Source organism: Anabrus simplex, chromosome 1 (assembly GCF_040414725.1).
Source record: "Anabrus simplex isolate iqAnaSimp1 chromosome 1, ASM4041472v1, whole genome shotgun sequence".
In the NCBI taxonomy this organism is placed as follows: Eukaryota; Metazoa; Arthropoda; class Insecta; order Orthoptera; family Tettigoniidae; genus Anabrus; species Anabrus simplex.
Window position 1 is genome coordinate 1,339,511,232 of NC_090265.1, and position 19,569 is coordinate 1,339,530,800.

At 37.2% G+C, this 19,569-nt stretch overlaps 1 protein-coding gene across 1 annotated transcript in view; it reads left to right on the forward strand.

Annotated features, from left to right (window-relative positions):
* CenG1A (Centaurin-gamma-1A) overlaps positions 1 to 19,569 on the forward strand; it is a 528,156-nt gene that overhangs the window by 460,974 nt on the left and 47,613 nt on the right. The window contains exons 11-12 of the mRNA XM_067137775.2: positions 5,795 to 5,922; positions 16,795 to 16,912. Of these exons, the coding sequence (XP_066993876.2) occupies positions 5,795 to 5,922; positions 16,795 to 16,912 (246 nt within the window). The remainder of the gene's footprint in view (positions 1 to 5,794; positions 5,923 to 16,794; positions 16,913 to 19,569) is intronic.

A 19,569-nucleotide genomic window follows, 5' to 3' on the forward strand; every position in this document is an offset into this window, starting at 1 on the left:
ATATTCCACCTTCTTATGGTCAGCTGTTGATGAAGGTGCGCCTAAGTAGTTCTCGTAATTTCCACTCGCAGCAGCACATTGCTATACACACGGAGCCTATAGCAGCTCGATTAGCACTCTGGGCGGAGTCAAGCAGTACTGAGGCCACCGTGATATGAATGTACCAGCTAACGACAAGCGCTATCAGGAGCTGTGTGAGTAATCTTGTATTTGTGTCAAGTTTATCGTTGATCTAAATTATTTAGAATTTGGCTTTATTTATCGAAGCATGAATATGCCAACTTTCTGTTTTGCATGCTTTTGTTCGAGCAATTCAAAGTGTCGCTTATTTCAGGTAAGAATTCATTTTCTATCATAGCAAGGCTACGGATATTAAAATAATACCTTAATTTTCGTCACTGTAAAGCACAAATTCTTGTCACAGGTTCTCCCTAAAAGACAAACAGCAGACTAGGCAGTGGATGAATAACATGAAGAGAGATGAGTGCTACCCCAAGCAGCAAAGTATTCTCTGTTCAGACATTTGAAGAGCGCTACATGTGTGTGCCCAAACGTTGTCCCGTTTTTGTACGGGGTCGAGTATTTCGATAATGACAGGAGACGTTTGTTGCCCAAGGTATTTGCCGACAATTTAGAATTGTTCTTCTCATCCATACATAATAGCGGAGTAAAGAGAAATAATCTTAATGCAGAGGAAATTAGATCAGCATACAGAAAGTGTTTACTGGGCCAGATTGAATCATGACCATCAGGAAGTTATGTGCTTCTCTTACTTATGTGCTACGGTTCCTTCTGAAGACAGCACCTCTACTGATCATTATCACGTATTATGAGTCACTCATAGGGTTGCCACCTGCCCCGTATTGTATGGGACATCCCGTATTTGAGGTGAAAATTTAGTGTCCCGTATTATGAACTGTTGTCCCGTGAAAAACAAGCATTTGTCTTCTTTTGGCTCTAAATATTTTAAAATTCGTATTTAATTTGAGCGCCATTGAAGTGAAAGTAGCTTCATTACTCTTTTCTCTTTGGAGCCTCAGAAGAAGGAAATCTCGTGATGTCTTGCCGTTTGCTGGTAAAGTTGAGCATGCTGGGTTATTTACCTCATCATCCGCGTACTACCGTAGGTCTACCATTCCAATTTCTAACGTGATTGCTCATGCTATTTGAGACTAAATCTATGTAAATTGTGAAGTTATCAAAGTGTGGAAGTTATTTTTATTTTTACAAATTTCAATAATGATTCTGCTAAATTCATCTCCGTATAGCCCATGAAGGCCTTTGGAGGGGTGGAAGGTAAAGGCTTCCACTATCCTTAACCTTTGCCCCCCCCAGGAATTAACCTGGTACTTACTTTGGGTGTAGTTTGAGTGAAAATCAGGGCCATGTGCACCTCCGGAAGTGGAAATCTCGTTTCTGAAATTTTTTGACTTCCTACCGGGGATTCACAACTAAGTATTTTTTTATTTTCCACCTTGTCGATACGTTGCTTTTACCACTAACCAATAAGTTGCCATAAGCAACAAATGTATCGACAAGGTGGAAAATAAAAAAAAAAACTTAGTTGTGAATCTGTTAAAGTGCGATATGGACCATGAAGTTAATTTTATGTAATTCCTGACGGGGAATCAAACCCACGTCCTTCCGGATGAACCGAACACGCCTTTACTGCCTCGGTTAATGAAACATTATAATCTAATTGAAATTGATACATAACGTTTGATTTTCTAGTATTTATGAAATGTCCCTTATTTCTTGTATCAGAAATTGGCAACTCTTAGTCGCTCCCCAAGTACTCTGAAAATGTTGTTGAGTACATAGTAGAAAATGTCATCTGAGGTAGGAAAGAAAATTAAATGCCACGACTGTCTGAAGGTTATATTTGTTCAGCATTCTGAAGAGAATAATTATTGGCTTTTTGCCTAGAAAGATGGAAAATGTGGTCTCTTTTCCGGCTTGTGATCTGAAATTGGCACGTGTTCAGTGAGGAGTCCCGTTATACCAGCATGACAAAACTTCCCTTAAAGCAGTATTATGGAAGAACTGAAAAGAGAAACAATGAGGCAGATGTACACAAAATTAATACTGTTCATGGGATAATGAAACAGAGCTAGAAAATATGCGTCCTTTCATGTGAATGAGAGAGCTGCTTCGAATCGAGAAATGTGACTATTAACAGATCAATATAAAATTCAGTTTGTTTATTGTAAATTTTATTTCTGTTCTTTGTTATTAAAATGTTTATGTAGAAAGATTGCATTTGAAATTGGCTGTTTGGATATTCATCCTGATCTGTAATCTTGTACCGTAGGCTACACTCTTCTATATGTTGATAAATATTAGAGATGTATGGATTTCTCCACCTCTTTGTGATTAAACAATAATGGAATTAATCATTTTCAACAATATGTTGCTTCATGAAAAATCAAACTGTTAAGTGTTTTGTTTCTTCTATTTCAAGTTACAATACACTGCGATTCTGTACGGAACTTTTGCTTAAGGAAAACTTATTCGCATCACATAGTTACACTTTCCATCCAATATTTTCATCATCAACTCTAGTGTTCTCCCAGAAATTTTCGTCAGCCAGGCGGCAGGAATGAGTAGGCGGGCGGGGAATACTACGCAAAAGAGAAGGAATGTGGTAAAATGTCATTGTATTCCTCTCAGGACATTAACAATATCAGACAGGGAAACATTAACCACAAAATTGAACTATTTTAGTGTTATCACAAACAAGATATACCAGAGTAATTTGAACTTCTAGTGCCTTACTGGTCGTTCATAATCTTGTAACACCAGTAACCATTCTGTTGCTGTGCAGTGCCATACGGTTTTGCGTCGTCATGCGGAATCGGATGCTCGCATACAGACACCGCTCGCGCACGACACTACATGATAGTCAAGCTAAACATTTAAACTTCGATCTAATAGACACAATTATGCTGACAATAATGAATATTTATCATTTAAATAAACTTTACAGTATTTATGTTTTAATTTATTGCACGCAATGACTCGAATACATATTAATATTATGTAATTCGCAAAATATCTAGGTTACGTTAGCCGGGCGGTTTGTAAAAACGGCAGGGTGGTGCGCCCATTAAAAAGGTCCTAGGGAGAACACTGAACTCAATCTCTAACTGCTATACCTTGTGAGTAAGATCTATGTGAACATTCATTTTCTCCGCTCTGTTCGGCACTCGCCTTCACAGCGCTTCGCCTAATGAAGCACATTTAAGACCTGGTGGTTGCCAGTTCAACTTTTTTTCAAAGATTGTAGCGTGATAGCCACTCTGTGTATTATAATCTAGCTCATTGACTGGAGCTGCCTGCTACAGTTTATGAATCTATCAATGGTTAAGTCTATTTGGTCGAACATGATCAATTATAAAGGTCACTGCGTTTGCATGTTGTGAATTCAAAACTTTTCCACGTAGCGCTTGTTGTTGAATAATGAAGTGTAATTCAAGAGGCATATTGGTATTTCTATTACCAAGATCATTTTTTATTCTTCCAATTAATCAGATTTTTATACCACTCATATTCCTTGCTTCATCTATTGTTATAGAGTTATAGATGCCTGTCCATCCTGTTCTAAATCAAGATACTTCAATGTTTTACTTAGTTGCACAAACAAATCCTTTCCTGTTGTAGTTCAATGGATGCATCTTAAAGATGCCAGTTCCTAAGTAATATCACATACTGTACTGTAATTTCACACACTGTTTTGTATCATGGATGTGGTTACCTGCATTCAAGTGAACGAAAAATACTCAGATGATTTGATTTTGATTAGCCCTGAGTTCTCCTGTTCTTCTCGTCATTGTGGTTTGTGATAAGCTGACTGAATTTTATCAGTAGTTTATTTTCAGGACATGTTATCTGTTGTTTTCTTTTCATGACACATTTCTTCTATTACATAGGATATACAGTTCTTCACAAACTCCCCTTCAGAAAATGGTGGTTTCTTTTTTGTGGAGAATGAAATAATGTGGAACTCTATAATTGGTGCAAACTGCAGCTATATACCGTATTTACGCGAATAATTCCCATCGCCGAATAATCCCCGCACCCTAATTGTAGGAAGGATCAGTTTGAAGAAAATGAAATGGACTAAAATTCCTTCCATCGAAGGAGTGAAGTAGGCATAAACAAACATTTCATATCACTCCGTGAGGTCCATCTGGTCTTTATGCAAATATGAACATGTAAATTTACAGATATAGCTGCTTAATCTGAACATATTTCAGATGATAAAAGATACATTATCACTGATATAAAATATATTTGCCATGAAAATTAGCAAGTAGGCCTAGGTATTTCATTAATCTGAACTTGTATAGGCTCGTTTCTCTGTAGATTGGAAGATTCATTGTCTCTTGCATCACTAGAATCCCCTCCTAAATTACTTACAAATTCATCACACGACACATCAACACTTTTCACATGCAGTCTATTTTTACTCGTATATTAACAAGACCGGTGGTGGATAATTCCTTTTGTGAAATGTAAACACTTGAAACAGACACACCGGCGAACACTGATGTTAGTTTTGCAATACAGTAATACCTCGTTAATTCAAACCTTTTGGGCCGCAAAAATGTGACTTCGAATTACATGATTCTGAATTAACTGCCAACTTGTGCTTCAGAAATGCCAACCCTTGCCGCGGCACAAAATATTCAAGACCCGTTACTGCATGCAACTAACATTGATTCACAGTTTAAACCTTTCAAATGTCATGGGAATATTTTTTCCAAAAAGTATCCAACAAGGTGCATTTACAGTATTAAAATAATGCACTTGGATGACTCAGTGGCAAACATAACCTCACGCAATGGAAAAAAAAAAAAGAAACACGATTCAAAGACGAGGGCAAATTAGACAAATTAGGCTGGCTCAAATACCCAACCCCCTTAAAACATCGCAGTTTATCAAGCTTTCCTATGATGGGGGGAGGAAATATTTTGCTTCCATCTGCATTGCAACACAGTACAGTGACCCCATCTCCTTTAAAAACGTTTGTTTTGGCTAGGCATAATCAAACAATGCAGTTTCATTGGCAATTTACAGTATTGTTTAGTGCGTACAAATTGATTATAATTATGAGCCACACTTTTTTACCAACTGTCAGCATCACCAGTGTTCATGGATTCTGCTTCTCCGCATACTGCCTGTTACGTGATATTGTGGCGTTCCTTAAGATGCTGAATTAAAAATCTGAATTGTTTTCAGTTTAAATATGACATATGGGGGCAGTTTTCTTCCACCTGCGGTTACACAAAACGTAACTGTACATCCAACATCAAAAACTAACCAACCTCAATGCAAATAAAAACCACATCCCAATTTTGTGCCTCATTTTAAAAAAAAAATATGCGGGGATTATTCGTGTAAATACGATATTCCTTGATATGTTTTATGAACATTTGATTTTGAGTGGTGAAGCCTTTAATTAAATTTGAAGTTTTTCCTTCTTAAATTCTCCATCATGTTTGCTATACACAAATTTGTGCTTAGAGTCATAACACCTGATGTTTTGGACAGAAAGGTGCATATAAAGAGGGCTTGAAGATTGGAGATGAATTATGTCTTTTTTAAAATTATTTCTGTTTGTATTTATTTCACATGGTAAATTGAATGCTGCAATAGGAATTATAATGAGAGAAGTAGCTGGGTTCCAAAAATTTCTAACATAGAGAACTTTAGATGAACAAACATACACAATCATGGGTCTTCTGACTGACATAAGAAATTACTGGAGACTTTTTTATTTTATTTTTTTCAGATTCTGATGGTTACGAGTTCTTTATTGTGTCTTTGGACAACAAACAGTGGCATTTTGAGGCTGGAAATTCAGAAGAGCGGGATGAGTGGGTCACTGCCATTGAACAACAAATTCTCAACTCTCTTCAGGTAATTACAAAGTATTAAAAAATGATGTATTACGGAGAAGAATCTCTGAAGTGATAAATAGGGATGGACAGAAGGTGATGGTATTTGTTGGTGAAAAGCAAGGTTATTTTTCCAAAAACAATTTTTTTTTTGAGAAAGCAATGTTATTTTTCAGTTTACTGGGACATTTCAGTGTTAGGCCAAATATGTAATTAAAAAAAAAAAACCCAGGCGAGTTGGCCGTGTGGCTGTGAGCTTGCATCCGGGAGATAGTGGGTTCGAATCTCACTGTCGGCAGCCCTGAAGATGGTTTTCCGTGGTTTCCCATTTTCAAATCAGGGAAATGCTGGGGCTGTACCTTAATTAAGGCCACGGCCACTTTCTTCCAACTCCTAGGCCTTTCCTATCCCATTGTCGCCATAAAACCTGTCTGTGTTGGTCTGACGTAAAGCCATTAGCAAAAAATTTATTTTATTTTACATATTATGGCCAACTTTGGACCACTCGTAAGTCAATTATACAAAGGGTTTCTTGATTTCCTATCAGCCGAATATTTTTTTCATTTTGAGAGACTGCCTTCCTTTGTTCTGTTGAAAATACCTTCCCATTAGACCTTTTATTGACCTTGGTCTGTAGCCTGGTGTGTGTATCTTGAAGTTTTTCTGTTTTGTTTTTGAGATCGTCTGTTGTTATTTGTAGTTCTTTAACATCCTCCTTAATTTCCATGATCTATTTATTCTTGGTCATGCTATTCCATAATTTTTCAATTATTCTTCTGCTAATTCTGGTGTCAGGAATTCTGATAAGATGTCCAAAGAATGATATACATTTTTTTTTCTAATCGTGCTCAATTCTGGTTCAATTTCATTATAAACTGTTTTATTTGATGCTGTTCTCCATTGTCCTTTAACTTGATGCTGTTTATTTATGCATGTTCTATTCTTCTTCTTTCTGTCTTGAGTATTTTGTCTGTTTCAGCTATATTAGTAGTTTTAAAAATGGTTTCACTAGCTTAAGTTATTTCTGACTGTGTGACTGTTTTATAATGTCTTTTGTTGCTATCGATAAGCTTTTTTTAATTGTGTGTAGTCATGGTAATATAATTTACACCGAGCTCGATAGCTGCAGTCGCTTAATTGCAGCCAATATCCAGTATTCGGGAGATCGTGGGTTCGAACCCCACTGTCGGCAGCCCTGAAGACGGTTTTCCGTGGTTTCCCATTTTCACACCAGGCAAATGCTGGGGCTGTACCTTAATTAAGGCCACGGCCGCTTCCTCCCCGCTCCTAGCCCTTCCCTGTCCCATCGTCGCCATAAGACCTATCTGTGTCGGTGCGACGTAAAGCAAATAACAAAAAAAAAAAAAATATATAATTTGCTGTGTTTAATTTATTTATTCTGTTATGCCAAGCTGGTTTCTCGTTAAGATTATAAGTTATGATTTCTCCTAAATACTTAAATGTGTCAACAATTTTGATTTCTTGCCCATCAATTGATTTTATTTACCAGTGGGGGATGTGTAAACATGATCTCAGTTTTTTCAAAGGATATTGTAAGACCTATTTTTTGTGCTATTTCCTGTAGAGATTTAATTTGATGTCGAGTTTTCTGAATATTATTGGACAATAGAGCAAGGTCATCAGCAAATCCTAAACAGTTTAAACTTAAATTTTGTTTAGAGCTTCCAACTTTTATGTTCTTTGGGTTGACCTTGTACCATCCCTTATTATAAATTCTAATGCATAATTAAATACAGTGAAACCTCGATTCTCCGTTTTTCGAGGGACCGTGAAAATAAAACGTACAACACGGGAAAACGGAAAATCCGGGAATGAATGAAAACTATCAATTTGGCTAAACATCTCAAAAATGAAATATGTATAATTATAATCTTACAAAAACTCCTAAACCAAACCAAACTACAGCCCCAGTGAGACTTTGCCTGCCAAGCGACCGCTGCTCAGCCCGAAGGCCTGCAGATTACGAGGGGCGCATCGTCAGTGCGACGAATCCTCTCGGCCGATATTCCTGGCTCTGTAGATCGGGGTCGCCATCTCACCATTAGATACGGTAGCTCCACAATTGAAGGTAATCACGTAGGCTAAGTGGACCTGGAACCAGACTTATATCCAGGTAAAATTGCCTGACCTGGTCGCAATCGAACCCGGGCCCTCTGGATGAGAGCCGGGCATGTTAGACCGCGAACCGCATTAATTACCGGTACGCGAGTTCAAAATCTCGATACTTTATATTCAATTTTACAGGGGAATCTTCGTCAGTTTCCCGTGAAAACTTCTTTCAGTTCAGCAACTTTGATTACGCTAGCCAAACTCTTCGAAAAATCTAACAACGCCAAGCCAAACGACAATCGACCACAAGTACGGTAGCTTTTAATTCTCTCATCTAATAAAATAAAGCATATTAGATACAAAAGCACCCAAAATGATGGCGAAATCCGTTCATTTCTTAATCTTTCATTGTAATTTGGTCTCCGGTATACTGTTCGTAGTCAGTTTCTGGAAATCTCGTACCGCGCAAATTAGGCCTCGAAAACATGGTTTCGCATGTAAGTATCGATTCTTAAAAGTTCTCGAATACATTATATTCAATTCTGCGCGTCACAACTCCAATCAAATTAGAAAGATAAAAGAAATATCAAAACTTCGGAAATTACGGTTATTCGTGACCTTGAGGTCATCTGGAAAGTGCGCTCGCTGCACATGTCAGTACGAGTTTGAAATGATACCAATCATTTAAAATGTAACGTGCGCAAGTAAAACGACTGCGGTTTTTGGTATTTTAACACGAAAACGTAAAATTCCCAGTCTTACATTAGTAACAGTAATAGGCAATCCCAAGACCTCCCATGGCTTTCTTTTTTTTTTTTAATGTAAGGTGCAACATCTGTTTTCGTCTCGCTAACATAATCATGTACGATAATATAAAAAATACTGAATTTGTGTTAAGGAGCAGTTTCGATTCCTGCCTGAAAGCCCACTTAGGTCTGCAGTGCCCTGAGCAAAGTGCCGAAAACCCCTTCGGCAGTACGATCGAAAAAATGTAAATAAGAAAACATCTAACCCTGGACATAATATGGACGTTTAATAAGTGCGAACATTTGACGAAACTCGTTCCGTCTTCACGCAGAGCTGTAGAAATACGCCGTGTCTTCTAGCAATTGCTGTGGCCACTCTCTGCCCTATGATTTTCCGAGATTCTCTCAACAATACCACCCGAATGCGATGCTAAGATGGTCCCTTATGCAAGTTCACCGCCGATCGCCGAACGCCAAGATCCATAAATATGCCATAGCCGTCCTTTCGTGAGATACAGTTTATTAAAAAACGATTGATCGAGGATTTAGCGTTGATGGGACTGGAATTTCTGGACGGTTGATCCGGGAAATCGTTTCTTCGAGGAACAGATAATGCGGGACTTTTACAACGTGATTTAATTACGATGCTCTCGGGACCACGTAATTTGAACGCATATTCCGGGAAAACGTACTTTCCGGGAACGGATAATCGAGGTTCCACTGTAGTAATGGTGATAAACAGTCTCCTGTCTTAAACCTGTTTTAATCAAAAATGTTTCAGAAACCTCTCCTCTAAGCTTTACTTTTGACATGGTATCAGTTAAAGTTCTATCAGTTTGTTAATTAGATGGAGTCCAAAATTCCATAAATTTTTTTAACATTGAAGGTCTATATGTACAACCATATGCCTTCTTAAAGTCAACAAATGTTATTACTATAGACTTGTTTTGTTTTCTGTAGTTTGCCATTATTAATTTTAGAGTGATGATCTGTTCAGCACAACTTCTCCAGGGTCTAAAGCCTCCTTGGTATTCTCTTAACTCTTTTTCTAGTTGATCTTTAATCCTTCCATATAAGATCTTGGAAAAAATCTTGTATGTGCAGTCCAAGATAGATAATCCTCTATAATTATCCAGATTACTCTTATCTCCTTTTTTATGAGGAGGGTGTATTAAGGCTGTTGTCCAATGTTTTGGAAACTGTTCAGTGATCCAAATTTTTGTGAAAGCCATGTGTAAGGAAATCTGAACCGCATTTCTTGAAAATGTCCACATCTCTACAAAAAACCGGTCTTCTCCACATGCCTTATAATTTTTAAGTTCTTTTAGTACTTTTTCTAATTCTTGAAATGTTGGAGAGTCTGCACCATTAAATTTGGTTTTTATTGGAGTATTTGTATTAATTTGTAATAGTTCCTTAAGTTCTTCACAGTTCAAAAGTTTACTGAATGTTTTTTCCATAATCGCAGCATTTTCACTACTGCTACGTGCCATTTTTCCATTTTCATCTTTCAACATTATTGTAAGAGGAGCATATTTCTGTAGTTGTCTTCCAGAAATTTTAAAATAGTCTCTAAAATTGGTGTTATGATAATTAATTTTTACTGGAATTTGTTATATCCATATGAATTTCTCTATTAATTCTTCTAATATTGTGTGAGAATTTCTTCCTGATATTTTTTAGGTTGATACCATTTTCTTTTGATTTATGGGCTTGGAACTTTAACCATGCCTGACATCTCTCTTTATGAATTTCATTACATTCTGTCATCCACCAGGCATGTTTTTTACGAGGGTTCAATGGAACTGAATTTTAGCTTGTTTTTTTAGAACTGGTACCAATTCATCAAGATGATTTACTTTGTTTATTATTGTTTGCATAACTTCCGTATATTTGTCATTTTTTATTAACTGGTGTCAGTCATAATTCCTCTTTACTTTATTAGTTTTGATATTCTTCTTTAGTTGTGTGAATTTACTTTTAATTTTGACAATGTAGTGATCAGAACCTCTTAATACTTTTACATTATAAATTTCCTTATGACCGAACTCAATAGCTGCAGTCGCTTAAGTGCGGACAGTATCCAGTATTCAGGAGATAGTAGGTTCAAATCCCACTGTTGGCAGCCCTGAAAATGGTTTTCCGTGGTTTCCCATTTTCACACCAGGAAAATGCTGGGGCTGTACCTTAATTAAGGCCACGGCTGCTTCCTTCCCACTCCTAGCCCTTTCCTGTCCCATTGTTGCCATAAGACCTATCTGTGTCGGTGTGACATGAAGCAAAAAAAGAAAAAAAAGCCTTATGGAAAAATTTTTCCATACAAACATGGTCTAGCTGCCATTCCCCTTTCCTCCAATCAGGATGTTTCCAAGTTTTAAGCTTATTTGGCTTCCTTTTGAAATATATTAATTTACATCTCTGCTAAGTTCAACAAGTTATTGGCCATTCTTGTTTGTAAATTTATGTGGAGCCCATTTTCCAACTGTATCTCTATACTTTTTTCCCTTCCTAATTGGGCATTAAAGTCCCATATTAAACTTTTAATATTACTTTTATTTACTTTGTTTATTATATGTCCAAGGAGGTCCCAAAATTTATACACTTCTTCCTTTGTTCATGTTAAAAACATTTTTTCATTAATATTGTGTGTTACAATGTAGTTAATTTGTTGATGTTTAATCCTCTTAAGTTTAGTCATAGAGTTAGTAAATGATGCACTAGAGGTACCATTGGTGCCACCGTCTACGAGAGAATCCCTGTAGCGAGCGGAGCATGTTGAAATCGCAGCTGTTTGACAAAAAGTTAACTCCGCTGTACTCATCAATGTAAATAGGGGACTTTTAAAACTGTCTGGATATAGGTAAGGTTTAAAATTCTTACATAAAAATATTCTCAGATACTGCAGTATCTTTGCGACGCTTCTCTCCGGTAAAACAGAAAGCCCAAACAGCATGAATATGGGCATAAATATGTGATAAAAGAGGACGGTGCTCAGGTGCAGTCAAGTTACACAAAATCAATTTACTGTTCATATTAAGTCTTCAAATAACATTCGTTTAGAAGGAAGGCACGTATATTTCGCTATTTTTGTGTAAATGTCCAGGAATTTGGTATAATTTTGCCCAACGACCGAAAATGTCCTCTCTCATACGAAGCGGTTGAGCGAATTTTTAGGCCTAAAAACATTGGCGAGATTTTGGGATAAAGTAGACAAATAATTATCATCGCCGGTTTAGACCATAGCTTTCTGAGCCCAAGTTGGCAGGTTCGAGCCTGGCTCAGTTCGGTGGTACTTGAAGGTCTCAAATATGTCAGTCTCTTGTACATAGATTTACTGGCACATGAACGAACTTCCGTGGGAAGAAAATTCCGACACCTCAGCATCTCCGAAAACCATGCAAGTACGTAGTGGGACGTAAGGCCATTATTATTATTATTATTATTATTGTTATTATTATTATTATTATTATTATTATTATTATTATTATTATTATTATTATTATTATTATTACCGGGCGAGTTGGCCGTGCGCGTAGAGGTGCGCGGCTGTGAGCTTGCATCCGGGAGATAGTAGGTTCGAATCTCACTATCGGCAGCCCTGAAAATGGTTTTCCGTGGTTTCCCATTTTCACACCAGGCAAATGCTGGGGCTGTACCTTAATTAAGGCCACGGCCGCTTCCTTCCAACTCCTAGGCCTTTCCTATCCCATCGTCGCCATAAGATCTATCTGTGTCAGTGCGACGTAAAGCCCCTAGCAAAAAAAAATTATTATTATTATTATTATTATTTTCTGAACGTGATTACAAGTGGAAATATGACACTCGGTTGTGGTTTCAGCCCATTATGGAGTTTTTATTTAGCTTTTCCTGAAATGTATGATTTGCTTTAAGATTTTAACTTTTAAAATGATTTCTGTTAATGGAAAAGGAGAGTGGTAAATTATGATTGAAGAGAACTGAAAAAGTACAACATTTTTTTACAATTTGCTTTACATCGCACTGACACAGTTAGACCTTATGGCGATGATGGGATAGGAAAGGACTAGGAGTGGGAAAAAGAGCACCCGTAGGCTTAATTAAGGTACAGCCCCAGCATTTGACTGGTGTAAAAATGGGAAACCATGGAAAACCATCTTCAGGGCTGCCGACAGTGTGGTTTGAACCCTATTTCCTGAAAACAAGCTTACAGCTGCGTGGCCCTAACCGCACGGCCAACTCGCTTGGTCAATACTTAATTATGCTTGTATACAGTCCTATATGACATTTAAAGGAGTAATAATATTGACGAAAGTAAAGGACTCATATGTTCACACGGTGTCTAAATTGTCTCTAAATTGTCAAATCTGCTAAGGTATGAATGTGGACTGCTACACATATTGTACGAAGGGAAAGCAACAAACTGTATATACGGAAAATATATTCAATAGTTGTTAATACTATAAATACACCCAAAAAGTGAAAAACGGAACATAATTCCAGGCTATCATGCACATCTTTTCTTACCGTATTTTCTATCTTGTACCAATTTGCTTTACGTCGCACCGACATAGATGGGTCTTACAGCCATGATGGGACAGGAAAGGGCTAGGAGTGGGAAGGAAACGACTGTGGCCTTAATTAAGGTACAGACCAAGAATTTGCGTGGTGTAAAATTTTGAAACCATCTTCAGGGCGTCCGATAGTGGGGTTCAAACCCACTCTCTCTTGAATGCAAGCTGACAGCTACGTGACCTGAAGCCTGCAGCCACTCGCTGGGTATCATGCACATGGCCATTCAGTGAAATAAACAAAGAAAATGATAAGATCCACCTTTTCAATACTATATATTACGTGAAAATTTCTACATTTCTGTTAAAACATCACGTTTATGAACTTTCGGTACCGGTTTCGACAAAACTATATGTCATCATCAGCCTAGGACAAATTATACAAAGACAATAAAATACATTAATCGTGACTCTTATAGTAATTAGGAAATATATATGTTAAAACTAAAATAATATTTACATGTATAAGCTGATAGTCATTAATATAATGGTGGTTGTTTTTATAAGGTGTACACCTTAGTAATTACAATTAAAAAGAATGACATGTTAAAAGAAAATTTGGTTTTTGTACTATATATTTGTAGTAAAATATAATTATCAGCTTTTGATCTGTCGTATTTTTATCTGTTGAACAGTTTGGTTCATTTTTAAAGAGGCGGTATAGCCATGTTCGACATGCTAAAAGAATTACATTAAAGAAATTTCATCGTAAAGTCTGTATTGTCGTACGTATACTTTAAGGTTAAGTTAATATTCCACCTTTACAATACCATAAGTTTATTGTTTATTTATTTAAACAACATTATTAAATAATACGGGACATGTTTCGTCTAACTTGTAGACATCATCAGCCGTTTTTTACATCTTCTCTCTGGACTCCCTACACATGCTCGTTGATCGTCTTTTTTCTGCTACAAATAACATTATACACTTCATTATCAGCTTTTGCCGACGCACCTGATTGCTGCATATTAACGGCACACTCAAGAAGAATTTTAACAACAAGCTTTACTATATCGTTCTCATGTGTGTGAATTTAAGTTTTTTTCGTCAACAAGATTTGAATGTTTGTACTTGGAATAATCTGGACATCCTCGCTATTTTGATTGACGTGTTCGACAACCGATTTATTTTATTGTGTTTGTTCTGTCCTTGTCCTTTTTAAAGCTTTTTCTTGAATATCTTACGGCTGATGATGTCTACAAGTTAGACAAAACATGTCCCGTATTATTTAATAATGTTGTTTAAATAAATAAACAATAAACTTATGGTATTGTAAAGGTGGAATATTAACTTAACCTTAAAGTATGCTAAAAGAAGTAAACAAACACTTAACCATAAGTTGTTCCATACGAGTATATACACAATGGAGTGTAAAGAATATTCTTATAGGGCTTCAATTTGGACTTAACAGATGAAGAGTTTTAGTACAATGTCCAATGTAACCAAAATAGATGAATTAAGTTTACATATCACTGCAGGTTGATATTGACAAGCAAAGTGTTCTTTGGAAAGTTCTTTATATCGGCTTGTCCCCTTATATGTTTGTTTATATCGTATTAAGAAGTAGGTTGAACACTGTAAAATAACCGAGGTTCTTGTTGAAATGATGCTTGAAAGAAGGATCTTATGAAGCAAGTTGTAAGTACAGAGGTTGATCTAGAAAGGTCCTGAACCAAGACGGAATCTATAAGAAGGATAACACGCGAGTTAGAGTTACGTAAAAACCGGAAAACATATTATTAGAAGAATAGAAGACTCACCTCAGGTGCCTAGTTGATAGCAGATGTATCAGAGAGGAACTGACAGACTGAATGTCGAGGGATGGACCTTTGGAGAGAGCAGGGAGGGGCGGAGTTGCTAAGTAGGAGGGAGGGGAAACGCGATAGAGGCAGGGCTATAATTAGGTGGGCGCAGGCGGCGGTAGGGGTAATATGTAAGCGTGTTATGTATTATTTTGAAGATTGATCGATTTTTGGGTATTTTAAGATTATTCAATATTTTAATGAATGTATCAAACAATATTGTAGGTTTTTCAGAAAGGTCATTGAGATTAAAATTTGGATTATAGTACTGATCAAGTGAAATGTAAAATTGTTCGGTTAAATCGAGTACGGGGCCTTTATTTATTATTTCAATGATGTCTAAATCATGGTCTAAGCCATAAAATTTGTGTTTATAGTTGTTTATGTTGACCTACTGCGGAAAATTTTCTGTATTTGATTGCGTTAACGTGTTCTGTGTATCTGATTTTGAATGATCTACCGGTCTGTCCAAGATATGTACTGTGACAGTCGTTACAATGAAATTTACGGACACCTGACTTTTCGAAAGGGTTGGAAGTGTTAATTGAGTTAGAGTTGTGTAGAATGTTTAGGTTTCTGTTATTGGTTCTGAAGGAAATGTTGATATTCTGCTTCTTAAATATGTTCGTAATTTTATGAATATTGCAATTGAAGGTGAAAGTTGAAAAAGTTTTAGATTTATTAGTTTCTTTAAGTAGGTTAGATTTTGGACGATGTCTGAACTTACTAATTGTACTTTCTATAAAATTCTTGTTGTAGCCATTATGAAATGCAATATTGCGTATAGTGTTTAATTCTTTATTATGGTCTGATTTTGACATAGGAATATTCAGTGAAAGGAAAATATCATCCCTTATATTTCCTAAAACATTAATTTCAGTCTTCAAGGTAAGGTCGAAAGAATCTCATTCACGCCGACAGCGGAATTAGTCACAAAGTCAGCCCAAGTAGGGCAATTTACATGACAATAAGTGTCACGCAAAGTATTATTTTATACGCGCGGAAATTAATTTCAAGGAAAATACCTGTGAAATGATACGCTATTGCTCTTTATGAACCTATCTATGCAGCCATAAGCTGCACAGGAGATTGGCATTTTCCTTCAGAGAAGTATATACTTCCGTTTATCGGGAAGCTCCAGTAGTGACAGTGCCAAACGGCGAGCTCGTTCAACTTCGCACACGACTGCAACGTCAATGCTACCTCTAGTGTATTATTTACTAACTCTATGAGTTTAGTTGGTTGCATATGCTTCGACTCATTGCTGTGTCTCAGTTGGCTACCCACCTAATCCGAAGTAGCCTTCTCCTAAAGCCTGATTGGACAGGACGGTGGAATTATTTTCCTAAAAGACTTTGCCATATTGACTATCAAAGGTAATGAACCTTAAGTGGAGCAAGCTCCAATTTACAACTATGCTTGTTAACCACAGAGGTTGTGTGTGTGATCCGCGAGAGCAATTCTATTTCGCTCAAGTCCGCCGGCAAGCTGGTGAGGACCCCTCTATCCGCCACCTGAGACGCGGCATGTCGGAGTATCACTACGACACCGTAGTAGGTTCGTGGAATAATAATCATAATAATAATAATAATAATAATGAAACACAGTGTAAAGTAAGAAGCTTACACACGTGTGGAAAAGATTAATTTGGAATGGTATTTAAAATTGTTCTGATATGGAATGAAACATATCACAGATGTGGAAAACATGTTATTCTATGTTCCAGGGTAATGAGAGCAGTAAATCCAAGTCCCGCTTGAACAGTTGCATGGATGCCAGCTCCATACAGTCAGTACGAGCTCGGGTTCCAGGCAACTCGCACTGTGTAGACTGTGATGCTTCGAGTAAGTCCTCTCTGTGTTCTGTTGTTATTTTGTAAAGTATTACTTTGAGTCTTTTTGATTTTCTGTAATGTACTGGTAACTTACATGGTTTTGTTTGTTGACTTCACCATTCCTGTCTCTGTTGTTTAAAACTGGGACTCTCAAATATCTTCTTCTTCTTCTTCTTCTTCTTCTTTTTCTGACAATGCTTTTCCCACTCTCTAATAGAGTTGTGTCACACATGTGGACTTGATCCTGTTTTACAGCTGGATGCTTTTCCTAATGCCAATTCTATGTGGAGGAATGTATTCACTATTAAACGTTTCTGTGGTGGTTGATAGTGTAGTGTGGTGAATTTTTATGAAGAGGTGTATATTGAAACAAACACAAAAACCTAGTCTCTGAGTTACAGAAATTAATCAGACGTGGTTGAAACCACTGACCTGGCTGGGAATCAAACTCCAGATCCTCTGAATCGAAGGCCTCAGTACTGACCATTTGGCAAAAGAGTCAACTTTCATATGTTTCTTGTGATTATTTATTCTGTGATGGAGTGCAACTACTGCACTGATTCCTTTGTGTGTGTGGCAGTAAGTGACCACTTGTGATCCATGCTTCATCTACTTACTTTTATCATCATCATCATCATCATCATCATCATCATCATCATCATTCCTCCAGCGTGCCGGGTAGGGTAGTGTTGAACGAGCCTTTGCCATCATTGTCTGCCCAGAAATGCCTTCTCTCTCACAACTGATTCCCAATTCCCTGCTCTTCTCTCTACATCGTCTCTCAGTTGGTATAGCCATCTCTTCCTAGGTCTTCCCACTGGCCTTCAACTGTTCTTTCTAGGCATGTGTGTGGTGTTCTTGTGCCAGACATTCACCTTACATGTCCATACCATGTTAGTTTATCATTGTAAATGATGAATTATCTTTTCTTCCTTCCAGGATTTTGATATCCAAATATGCTGGCTTTTTTGCTATTGTTATTTTATATTAAAACTAGCTGTAGTGCCCCTCGTTGTTGGGACGATCACTTAATATGTGCATGATATCTTTGTCCACCCCTCACATTGTTTCCCAGATTCTGAGGCACATTAGCAGGAATCTCTCTCCCTGTCAGTGGCTTGTTGTGTTGTACTCGCTTCTTTGCTCTCTGTGGCCCTTTACAGTTTTACATTTGCTTTATTGCTAATCTTTATTTGATCTCTCTTTCCGGTATAAAAGAATGCCTGGTATTGGGTTATTATTTAAAAAATACTGACAGGTGTACAAAGCCTTTAAAATGGTGCTGGAACACTCTCTATAGCCACTCTCTTTACAGTCTATACAGCTAGTTACCAACTCTTGGACTAAACACTTTCATATGACTCCCACTGATATTTTCCTTATTTTTCACTGTATTGGAAAAAGATATAGAATAAAAAATTTGCGATGAGCTATTTTAGTGTAAAACCAACGGTAAGAAAGATACATAAAGTTTTATTCTTTAGGCCACTTCTGAGGCGAGGGTCTGCCTGGCCGAAGTGATAAAGGTGTGCTCGGTTCGCCCGGAAGGACGTGGGTTCGAATCCCCGTCAGGAAGTCGTAAAATTTAAGAAACGAGATTTTCACTTCTGGAGGTGCACATGGCCCTGAGGTTCACTCAGCCTACACCAAAAATGAGTACCAGGTTAATTCCTGGAGGCAAAGGCGGCCGGGCATAGAGCTAACCACTCGGTCCCATCAAGTGCTGAGGTTACGGATAGTGGAAGCCTTTACCTTCCACCCCTCCAAGGGCCTTCATGGCCTGTACGGAGATGACTTTTGACCACTTCTGAAGCACCTCCTACTGATGAAATGTTTTTGGACAACTTATAACAAAGATTCTACTCAGTCTTATTCTAAACTGAAATACCAAGTTTCATTAAAATCCTCCCATCCATTTTCTTGTGATGCTGTAACAGACACAGGCAAATATTAAACTGAACTCGACATAGGTCATTACAATGACATCAGTATTCTTACAATAATTGAAATTAATAAGGGTCCTCTTTTTCAATACAAAGATATTTATTAATATGGATCAATCACATGTCGTTCAAATGAGGTACTAGTTTTGGCACTGAACTTGTGCCATCATCAGCCAACAAGTCAAATCAGGCAAACACAATAACAAGAAACAACGTTAAAACACACTATAACACCTGCATAGGTGAATATTAAATAAAATATGGTACATGATGATATTGCACTTTAGAAAAAAAATCCTTTTAAAACGACGATGACTCCATTGTTTTGTACATATAGTGGTTTGTACAGCTTGTATATATCTTTAATTCTTTGATCTTGTTGAAATTACGCTGCAGAGTTTAAAGTCCTGTGAAGTTAACACTTTGTTTGATCTGTGGTTTGGTTCTGAAAAATAAACGTGCATGTGATGGACTAGGTTAGACCCAAAGAATTAATTCTCACTTCAATATGAGGTTTTGGAACCTGGAGAAGAAATTGAAAGCCGAATTAGGCAAAAGGTAGGAAGGAAAGGCTAAAAAGAAAAGTCTAGAAAAGACAAGAAACGACTAGAAACGAACTCACCTTGAGCAGCCTGTTTGATCGGCAGACAGAGCTGGACGTATGGTTTGAAAGATCGAGTTGTTTTTAGGCGGTCTAATATTTTTTAACCATTTAATTAAGAGA